General features: G+C 39.5%; 1 protein-coding gene across 1 annotated transcript in view; it reads left to right on the top strand.

The window, feature by feature from the left end:
• Positions 1–11731, top strand: part of RAB5A (RAB5A, member RAS oncogene family) — a 30197-nt gene extending 18466 nt beyond the window's left edge. The window contains exons 2-5 of the mRNA XM_010856708.1: positions 4633–4784; positions 5092–5214; positions 7178–7271; positions 11015–11731. Of these exons, the coding sequence (XP_010855010.1) occupies positions 4633–4784; positions 5092–5214; positions 7178–7271; positions 11015–11130 (485 nt within the window). The 3' untranslated portion in view covers positions 11131–11731. The remainder of the gene's footprint in view (positions 1–4632; positions 4785–5091; positions 5215–7177; positions 7272–11014) is intronic.

Genomic DNA, 11731 nt, shown 5'->3' with positions numbered 1-11731 from the left:
GTGTATGCTCAGCAGTGGGATTGCTGGGTCATATGGCAGTTCTATTTCCAGTTTTTAAAGGAATCTCCATACTGTTCTCCATAGTGGCTGTACTAGTTTGCATTCCACCAACAGTGTAAGAGGTTCCCTTTTCTCCACACCCTCTCCAGCATTTATTGCTTGTAGACTTTTTGATGGCAGCCATTCTGACTGGTGTGAGATGGAACCTCATTGTGGTTTTGATTTGCATTTCTCTGATAATGAGTGATGTTAAGCATCTTTTCATGTGTGTGCTAGCCATTAATACTTCACACCTAAAAGGTGTGTTTTCCCTACCCTCTTTGCTCCCATACCATCTTTAGAGAGTCCATGAGATGTTACAGTAACAACTAAGAGTGTTTCGTGGCTCTGCCACATGTTGGCAGAATTATTTCCAGAACAGTTACTCAGCATCTCCACCAGAGCGTGAGTCCTTGCTGTGCTCTTGCTTTAGTTTCATTTTTCAGTTTTGCTTAGTTAAGGGATAAAATTTAACTGTTTTTGCTCTGAGAATGATTTTGTTGATTACTAGTGATACTGATTTTTTTCTATGTTATATGGCTTTTGTGAATTTTGTTACACGTTTATCTTTGATGTATACGTTTTCTTAAGATTTACATGAGGTTTCTACATATTAAAAATCAAGCTCATAGCATCCACTGTAGAAATTTTTCTACATGTGTTTGCCCCTGTGTTTTGAATGTGTGACACGTTTTAATTACAAACCTAAAGACCTTAATTTTTATATAATCAAATCTGATAGATCTAAGGATTTTGGGTCAGTTCTAATAAAGTAATTTCTTTTCTGTCAGTTTGGTAAAACAGTAAGTTGAGGATTGGGGCGATAACTGGTTCTGTGCTTTTTCTCTTTTGGCCTCTGTTTAGTCGTGTGGACTCACTGTAGTTTGAATTCTTTCTTACTCGTTGTTAACGTTTGGTTAGTGCTGCGATGGGGACGGTCTTCCCTCACCCAGCGTATTGCAGTGTCCCCTTCTTGCTTATTATTTATCGGGGTCTTACACATTACACGCTTTGGGGTTTTGCAGATTTAAGATTCACAGTTTCCGCTGCTCTCAGCTGACCCCAGGCTCTGTCACTCAGTAATCTGTAGTGTGGCGGAGGCTGCAGTGTCGCCTGCCGCCAAGCTTGCCACAGGAACTGATCGTGTCAGCTCAGAGGGGCCCGTTAGACAGGCAGGCACCCGCATCTCAGCGCAGCTTTGTTTTCCTCTGTCGTCGCGTACACAGTAACTCTCGAAGTGATAAAAGCTGTTTCTTTGTGAAATACGGGCCCGAAAAGAAACCCAACTGCTAGTGCTGGTGATGGAAGTGAAGAGAAAACTGAAGAGGTCTAAGAAAGTGATGGTTCTTAGTAAGAAAATAGATGTTTTGGATAAATTAAAGTGGTTTTGCAGATTCAGGTAAGTTGGTGGTTGGTTAATGTTGCTACAGGATTGATGTAAGTAGTTTATGTTTTGAGTGCTAGAATTTATTTTTACAACTTTAAAAATGACTAGTAATGTCCTTTTCGAAGCACTGAGGATTTGAAGATATCATCTATACTGGGTTGACTAAAGTTAAATCCTTCGTTAGTCCTTGAAAACTTGAGGATTTGGGGAAATCTTGATGGTCATGCAGTATATAATGTTTATAATACTGGGCTATTTTAGTCCCGTATTTCTGCTCTTGTGGCACCACAGCACTTTTAAATAGTTCTCACGTTTGTGACTGTACTCACATCGTTCCACTGGCCTCTAATATTGGTCTTTCTCTCCTCCCCCCAAATCACGCTCTTTTTAACATACCGTGTTAACAATATGGTGTTACTAAGTTAAAAAGATCTTGTTGGTAGTTTGAGGTTGTGTTGGTTACATGATAACTTGAGAGAGGCCTTTTAAAATACCTATTTTTTCCTATTTGGAAACTGTAATTAGTCAAAATAGTCAAGACTAATTGTACATACCTGTTATGAAATTCAGCAAGCTTTTTGAATATTTATATGAACTGAGATTTATATTAGATACTGGGTATGGACAAGAATAGAGATCGTTTCTTAAGGAACTCTCAGTCTAGGAGAAAAAAAGATCCTGTACATCAGTAATTATAGAAAGTATGAAACGTGTCCGCACAGGGAGCTCTGGGAGCACAAAGCCCGGGCCTCCTGGAAGGGTGTGATAGAGGAAGGCTCCCAGAGCGGTGCGGAGTGAGCTGATGACTTGTTCTTTGCTCATTTCATAGGGTCAAGTCGTCTCCCAGCATACCACTGAAAATCTGGTCGTTGCTTGTATATTGTAAGGCAATTACCTTGATCTTTTCCAGCCAATTTAAAGAACTTACTATCTGCTTTATTTTAGCTGGTGTCTTTGGATTTTCATTTCAGTCTTCTTGCTTCTTCCAAATAATGTCTCTAATAATTTGTTACTTATTTATTATAAGAATATCTGAAGTGATATTACGTAATTGTGATCTTGACTTTCATATCTGGCTTCTAAATTCAGAGAGATTGCCTAAGAGCTTTGAGTAAAATGCTGGTTTCAGGCTTAAGGATGAAATTGACACTTGATCTGTTTTAAGGAAGAATTCTGTGTGTATATTAGGAATATTGACTCAGATGCCCTTTTATAGTTTATTTAAATAACATATTGATTTTTCTTTTTTATCCTATTGGTGTAATAGCTTTGTATTTCTGAAAGAAACTCCCTGGTCATGGGGTTGTTACTATTTTAATGTATTAGCTGAAATTTGTTTTTCCTGTGTTTTGTCATTTTGTACATGCATTTATAAAAAAAGATTGGTAGCCTTTTGTGATATCTTTAACTGGTTGGAGAATCAGATTATATTTCCTTTAAGGCAGCATAATTCATAATTCTTTACCTGAGCCTAGGGTTGATTTATGAAAGTGTAAATGAATCTGTTTGTTATCACTGTACTTTGTGGTTATGGAACAGAGACAACAAAAGTCTGAATGCAAATTATAACCCAGTTTTTTCAAGTTGCATCAAACTGTCCTTGAGAAAGGGATTGTATTTTGTGATCCATTCCTTACCTTTTATCCCTTTCATTTAAAAAGGAGTACTTAGTTTTTTTAAGTTTTTAAAACTGATTGTGCATGAGAACTTTTCATCTCTGTGAAAAAGTGACATAGTGCTTTTTTGGTATCCTTCATTGTACATACAGAATTTTTTAAAATATTATTGCTGATTTTGTATGGTAAAAGTAGTTTTCACTGGCGTATATTTTAAATATGACTAGCCACTTGTGAGAATTCACAGAACTATTAATAGAATTTAGCTGAAAATAGACATTTCTATTACGATGGTTGCAAAATTGAGATTATAGTTGTTGGTACTAAAGCCATCACAGCAGTCAGTTGACCTAATAAAAACAGCATGAAAAATGTATGTAACATTTAATATATGCGATGTAAATCAAATTAGACTTATTCAGCATAGCGATATTAACTAGTAAATCTCTTAGATTGACATCACTAGATAAACTGCTACAATTTACAGGAATGAATAATCTCTTACATGGGAGGACAGAGTATTTGAAAACTTTATAACTTCAATCTATGCCAGTTTCAGAGAAGGAATGGAATACACCTTGAGCTAAAAGGAAAAGGAAGAAACACACCGACTGGTGTGAATGATGGAGCAGCGGGGTTTAGTTACCGTGGTCGTGAAGGAGGGGACTGTGGGTGCTCCTGTGGCCCCCACGCTGGGGAGCGGCTGGGTGTCGTCTTGTTGGCCTCTCGTGCCGCTAACTACTCCTGAAAGGTGAGGGTTAGGGTTAGCCGTACCTTGAAGTACAGTTCAGTTGTTCATAACTTACCTCTTACAAATCAGTTTCTTGTTTTTCATAAATATACATGTGGTCTTTCCTGATGCTTATTTCTAGAGCTGGGAGAATCTTGTTTATAAAAGACATTTTACTTCATATTATTCTCAGAAAATAAGTGATACAGTAATTATTTGTGAGATATATCAGCCATCTTTTTAAGAGCAAAAATATCATTGTAAAATGTTATTTTCTTATTAAAATCTGAGAAAAGAACAGATGAAAAAGTACAAATCCAAAACTCCATAAAGTGAAGGATGAAAGCTAGGAGTTGGTGCTGAATGTCTGTTAATAACTGAAGTCTAGGTTGAGGTAATTACAGAAATTAAAGTCTCATAATGCTTTGATGGGATAATACAAGAAATACACTGATTTAGTGATGATGAGCTGACACTGAACTCCCAGGGCGTGCCAGGAGCCCCGAGGGAGCGGAGGAGGTTGGGGGCTGCTGTCAGTGCAGATGCAGTTTCGGGCCTGCTCATCCACCACCCCCCATTGTTTCAGCACTATCAACAGTGTATTTCTTAAATCATTTTACAATTTAAAGGTTTTAAATTCACAGTTTGTAAAAACAGCTTAAGAGCTGTATTAAAGTTATTTAATATTATACTTTTTAAGAATGTAAGAGGCACTTTCAATCTGTGATTTTATTACAAAGGTTTTATATGCAAGCATTTATGAATTTAGCTTTGAAGCATGGATCTTGCCGGTGTTTTCTATAAAATTAAAATATTAGGAGAACAATGATAAACTTACTGCAGACATTTTCTTCTTTCAGCTGCTTTTCTAACTCAAACAGTATGTCTTGACGACACGACAGTAAAATTTGAAATATGGGATACGGCTGGCCAAGAGCGGTACCACAGCCTGGCGCCCATGTACTACAGAGGCGCCCAGGCCGCCATAGTCGTGTACGACATCACGAACGAGGTGAGTAGAGGTGCATTCTGCACTGAAACTTGTTTGAATCTCCGTTTTCTAGTATTCAGAATTGCAGTTACAGAAGAGATTTTTTTAAAGCTTTGTTAGCCAAGTATGACATTTCTGCCAAAGCAGAAATAGAAATAGCTTTTATGAAATAGAAAAGCTGATTTTAAAAAACATGAAAGTGTCTCAGTAATACAATAGTCCTAAGAATCTTTCCAAGAGTCACATTGGACAGTCTTTAAAGCCTCATCTCACAAAGACGCTCCTTATTCTTTGAGCCTGTGCCAAATAGCTGTTTCTTTGTTCCCAGGAGTCCTTTGCCAGAGCCAAAAACTGGGTTAAAGAGCTTCAGAGGCAAGCCAGTCCTAACATTGTAATAGCTTTATCAGGAAACAAGGCCGATCTGGCAAATAAAAGAGCTGTCGACTTTCAGGTATGCTGAATTTAACTTGTGGGTGCATATTTTTCTTCTGTGTCCACACTTGAATTTTAAAACTATACAAATGATAGAAAATTTTAGACAAATGGTATGTGGTATGCTTTGTAATTAGACATGTGGTATACTATGTAATTAAATCTCATGATAATAAGATCTCAGACTCACAGACTGACCTAAAGAATGAACTTAATGGTTACGGGGCAGTAGGGGAGGAATAGTGAGTTGGGGATGGACAGGTACACACTGCTGTGTCTAAAAATGGATAACCAACAAGGACGTACTGTGTGGCATACACTGCTCAATGTAACAACTTAAATGGGAAAAGAATCTGAAAAAGAACGGATACATGTATATCCATGTAGCTGAATCACTTTGCTGTCTACCTGAAACTAACACAGCATTTTTAATCAACTATATTCCAGTATAAAATTTTTTAAAAAAGAAAATTTACATATATCCAAGAATCTTCACACATATGTGTAAAGAAACTCACAATAAAGAATTTTAAAATATCTTTATTTAATTGTAATATATAAGCTGATTGAAAGATTTTTGTTGACCTTGAACAGTTACAAAAGAAGTAATTTGTTCACAAACAGTATGGAAGTATATAAAGGAAAAAATGATTGCCTCCTACCCTAATCCCTCCAACCCTCATATACACTTCAGTGTCCTTCCTAACTTTTAACAACTTACCTATATATGTATCAGCACACATAATGCATGCCCACATAGTCACATGCACCTGTGTAGTTGTTCTTAAGAGGGTCTTCAAAAATAAAAGTTTTTTAAAAATCCAGTTTGCATGTTTTCTAATATATCTAATTAAGAATGTTCCTTGCTGCAAAAGTCATTTAAAATAAAGCAGCTGTCTCTAGTTAGACGTTTTTAGAATCTCCCATCCTCTCGCTCTTTAGCTTCTCTACCAGAGAAGTGTGGTCACTAAGTGCATATATGATCAGTGATGGGATAATTTTCTTATTTGGTGTTGGAGTGATTCACATGGGAGAAAGAGCACTGGTTCTTGCTCCGTTAGGTAGTGACTGAGCGTGCGCACGTGTGGCTTCCCTTAATTCTGTAACAACCCTGTGAGGTATGGTGTCATCTGCTGCTCTTTCTGAGATCGTCACCTCCTCAGCACAGAGGCGCAGGCAGAGCAGTCACATTAGAGTCAGAAGTGGCCCTGTCACATAGCATTTCAAAGGAGCTTCATTGTATTTTTTTTATCAAATTGGAAAGATGACTGATGGTTCTTCACAACAGCTATGAGGCTCAAAAACAATAACACAAGTAAACGGTAAAGCATGGCACTGTGAAGTAGTAACAAGATTTTCAAAGATGACTCATGACACACTCAAAATAGTGCTTGTGGAAGTCATCCAGGATTAAAGAAATACAGGGTACCATTTAGCGGTGGAAGTCAGTGTTCAATATTGGGTTTCCCTTTGTCTTCATTGCATATAATGAGCATAAGTAAAATGAAATTGCCATAGAGATCAAAGAGAGTTTTACGGTATTTAGAACAGAATGGCCTCCCCTTTCTCCCAGAGAAGGAAATGGCAACCCGCTCCAGTGTTCTTGCTTGCAAAGTCCCATGGACGGAGGAGCCTGGCGGGCTACAGTCCAGGGGGTGGCAAAGAGTCAAACGCCGCTCAGTGACGACACTACCACCTCCCTCAGACTCGTCATCTGAGAGCAGGTTTCATGGGAGACCAGATGAAGCAGGCTGGGATGGTGGGAGAAGTTAAGGCAGGAAAAGGAAATTATAACTGCAGTACCCTTACCTTTGTTTCAGCTATAAGTAATTGCTTATTATACAGTTGTACTAAGGAAGCCTGTTTTTTTATTTTTTTATTTTTATTTTTTTTCTGTTTTTTTAAATAACAAAAATAAGGGAGGTATAGCAATAGTATGTGTAAAAGTATCTCATTTATCTCATTTTTTGTTACGCAAACAGGAGGCACAGTCCTATGCGGATGATAACAGTTTATTATTTATGGAGACATCAGCTAAAACATCAATGAATGTAAATGAAATATTCATGGCAATAGGTAAGATTAGCTTTTTTTGCACACAGTAAATATAGTTAAAACAAGTTATACTGGGGGCATATTTGGTTTGACAGTCTTCTTTTTGTAAAAAAAAAAAAATTAATTCTTTTTTTTTTTTTTATGATTATACTACTATGCTAGATTTTTTCCATGAAGCATTACTTTGTTAGGCATATTGTTAAATTTGAAAACTTATTACCATTAGGTTACAGTGCTTTCAGTTTAGTTAAGGTTCTTCTAGGTAAGTTGAAACCCTGAACTTTGAGCAGGTAGATTTTCTGAAGATTTCACTGAAAATTTTGGACAAATACATTTTTGTATTAGGTTATATTATAACTTTTATATAAAAGAGGGATAAGCTCAGTAGTGTTTTCAGTGCAACATACAGTCTTAATGAGCTTTTTCTCACTGATCATTAACTCCTCTCTCCTTTGCCCTAAACAGAGCATTGTTTTTATTTTTCAAGTTCTTTTTAAATCATTGATTACTGACAGGTATAACACTGATAAGTACATTGTACATACAGATTGACAAATTGTTTTAATGCAAATTCTTTAACAGAGAACATTTCAAAGCTTTGAGGCACAGAGGCCAGGAAGGAGAGCAGAATAGCGCCCACGGTCTCTGTCGCCTCCGTGGCGTCTGGCCCTGCAGTGCGCCCTTGGCTTTCCTCTGAGAGCTGTCAGTAATGATATGCGCTCTTGTGCAGTTGTTGACTATAGGTGATGAAGTTTAGTGGGAATAAGGAAGCTTCCCTTATTTGTAACAACAATTAAAATATTTTTATTGACCCTTGCCTTCTGGTATGGGGCTTCCCTGGTAGCTCAGCTGGTAAAGAATCTGCCTGCAGTGCAGGAGACCCAGGCTCGATCCCTGGGTCAGGAAGATCCTCTGGAGAAGGGAATGACAACCCACTCCAGCCTTCTTGCCTGGAGAGAATCCCATGGACAGAGGAGCCTGGAGGGCTGCAGTCGTGGGGTCACAGAGAGTCGCACACAACTGGGTAACTGACACCACCCCGCCTGCTGGTGGTTTGAAGGCACAAGCTCTCTGGGAAGGGCGCCCACAGTCTGCTGCCGAGCACGCATGCCATCCTACGGCAGCTCTGTACACAGCAGTGATTATCGCCTGGGGTGTCTACGTCCTGGATCCCTAATTTTCTCTGGTATTGAAGTCATAAATTAACCAGTTAACAGCTGATTGAGAGGCTAAAGAAAACCCAGTGAGAGCCACTATGCTGTCACACTCTCTTCCTAGATGAGGGAGTTTAATGGTGGCTTCATTTAGTAAAACCTTGCCTATTTGCTATGTAAAATATTTTCCTGAGAAACTCAGGGTTGCAGGTTGTTAGGGAAATACTAGCATAGTTAAGAGGGATTATGTGACAGTATATCCTTTTTTCTTTTTTAATAAATGAAACAAATCACACCCAAAAGCACATCTGAAAAGTTAATAACAGGAAATTAAGAGATGATGTGCCCCTCCAATCAGGCTGAACTTTAAACGTTTCTTTCTGATGCTATTAAAACTCCACCAGATGGGCTTTATTTAATTTGTACCTTTTATTCAGGCTTGCTAATAAGGTTATTTTTTTTTTTTCAGTCAGAAAGTAGTCTGTGTATTAGAGCTTTTGTTTACATTTCTGAAATTAGAATTTTTTTCCCTTGAAAGAAACTCCCAAGTGTAAATTGAATTGTGATCTCTCCATTTGTCCCTTAAATAAATCACACAATGAACTCATATTTGCGCTTTTCATGACTTGAGGCCTGGCGTGCTGGGATTCATGGGGTCGCAAAGAGTCGGACACGACTGAGTGACTGATCTGACTTACCAAGTAGAGTACACTTGTTTAGTGGGAGAGTCTACAATAAATTTATCATCTGCTTTTAATGTGATAAGGTCTTCAGTGGTTTTTTTCATTATACATGTTTCTTAACTTCATTCAGGATTTTTACCTTCTTACAATCCTAATCGATTCAGGGTCATATTGGTGAGCTGCAGCACTCAATAAGATAGGAGACTACTTCTTTTGAGACTCCCCAAAGATATGTTTTAGATTATCTTAACACAATAAAAATTAACCAGTATAAGTTAAAGTTTCCTCATTCCAGCTTATGTCTTTCAGCCCCTTATTCACTTAGATCTAATTACAAAAAGCCCTTGCTGCTGCTGCTCAGTCGCGTCAGTCGTGTCCGACTCCGTGTGACCCCATAGGCGGCAGCCCACCAGGCTCCCCCGTCCCTGGGATTCTCCAGGCAAGAACACTGGAGTGGGTTGCCATTTCCTTCTCCAATGCGTGAAAGTGAAGTCTCAGTCATGTCCGACTCTTCGTGACCCCATGGACTGCAGCCTTCCAGGCTCCTCCATCCATGGGATTTTCCAGGCAAGAGTACTGGAGTAGGGTTCCATTGCCTTCTCTGAAAAGCCCTTGCAGAAGTATGCTGAAGGGAGAAATGATCATTCAGTCTAAAACAACTTGTTGCTAATTATGATGAAGTTTGTAACGTCAGCCTCCCCTTTGTCCTCGCGGGGCTTTGTTTGTAAATACATTGACTGGAAATGCAACCTTTTGCTAACCATCCACCCTGCCACTCCTGGAGCCATTGCTAGAGAAGTGGCCCACGGGATTCTAAAGATGGTTAGTGCTGTTGTGAAATGTTACAACAAAGGGTGAAAGGCCCAGGACACACCTAGGCATTTACATTTCCAAGTAGAGCCTGTTTGGCTTTTGTGTGACCCAAGCCATGGCTCAGGCTGAGCTGGATTCTTGCCAAGGTGGGCCATCCCTGAGGCGACAGGAACGGTCAGTGCTCTTAGAGGTGCTTCATAAATCCCAGCATGCGAGGATCCTTGAGACCCAAGCCGACTGCTTCTGGCAGGTAGTTTTCTCATCAGTGGGACCCACACTGCGGAGAATTAGCAAAGCTGACGCTACATGTAACTGCAGTTGTGGGGTTTGTCCAAATGTGGCCAGCCATGCTTTTCTGGCTCAACATTGGAAAATGGTTTTTTGAGATAGTGCCTTCAGAATCAAGTCCATTTATATCAGGCAGAGCTATTGATGAATCAGATTAGGATTCTTTATCAGCCACAAGATAAAATAAGCCAGAGGATAACCGTTGGAAGGTAGAAGGTATATAAGCGAGGAAGAAAATAGGAGACTCAGTCTCTTATGATTTAGGGTAATAATTTGCTCAGTAGCAGACACATTCTACTGAGCGGACAGTGTTTTCTGTCCTGACTTGTTCTGGAAAGTGTGTGGCTGTCCAGAGAGTGCCGACGGGCGGAGCTGAGCTTGTCTGTTTTGGGTTTTGGCTGCCTCATGCGGTTTGTGGGATCTTAGTTCTGCAGCCAGGAATCAAATCCGTGCCCCTGCATTGGGAGCTCGGAATCTTAACCACTGGACCCCCAAGGAAGTCCTGGAGCTGAGCTTCTTGGTTATGAACATGGTGGCTGCTATTATCTTTATAACTTCAGATTTCCTTTAAATAACAGGAGTACTAGTGATTATGAGGAGAAGGAAATGGCAACCCACTCCAGAGTTCTTGCCTGGAGAATCCCAGGGACGGGGGAGCCTGGTGGGCTGCCGTCCATGGGGTCGCACAGAGTCGGACACGACTGAAGTGACTTAGCAGCAGCAGCAATTATGAAATAAAGTATAACCTTTTCTAGTATTGTGAAATGAATCTATATAAACAGTTAAATACAGCTATTCTGATTGTGTTTGATAATTTATCCCTCAGCTAAAAAGTTGCCAAAGAATGAACCACAGAATCCAGGAGCAAATTCTACCAGAGGAAGAGGAGTAGACCTCACCGAGCCCACACAGCCCACCAGGAGTCAGTGCTGTAGTAACTAACCCTCCAGCGTAAACTCCCGAATGTTCTTCTGCTTCCTAATTGTTAATAAGAGTGGAATTGGAGCATTTAACCAGCCCAGTATGACTTCCAAAAAGAAGAGACTTAACAATAGTCAAGTTTCTAATACAGAATTATTTTCAGTGTTTTGACCCTAATCTTTAGTGGCATGCGTGCGGCCCTCTGAACGTGTCTCGGCAGTGGTGGCGGGGAGCCGTGTGCACGGCTGTCTCCTTGGGAAGTTAGCGGGGCTCACTGCTCTTCTCCAGGGATGTAGACAAATGACTCTGAACCCACAGTGAACCAGCCAGTTCTGTGAAAAAAATTTGGAACTTACTCATTTGGGCTTTTCAGAAAAAACTTCTGCTCTGGAAGGAGGTTCTAAAGATATTTATGCTTAGCTGCCATATCCAGGCAACCTGTAATTTCTCTTAGTGTCCTTATTTAAAGTATACATTCCACATTTTAACAAATTCGCCACAAGGAAACAGTCCCACATCTTCAGTGGGAAAAGATGAACGTTAGTGGCATCTAAATTACAGCTGATCCTGTTGTTTTTAAAATGGAATAAAGTGCATCTTAAAGGATAGTGTTCCCTTCAAA

The sequence above is a fragment of the Bison bison genome, unplaced genomic scaffold (assembly GCF_000754665.1).
Source record: "Bison bison bison isolate TAMUID 2011002044 unplaced genomic scaffold, Bison_UMD1.0 scf7180017864374, whole genome shotgun sequence".
NCBI classification, from domain to species: Eukaryota; Metazoa; Chordata; class Mammalia; order Artiodactyla; family Bovidae; genus Bison; species Bison bison.
This window is presented reverse-complemented; position numbering and strand designations above follow the sequence as displayed.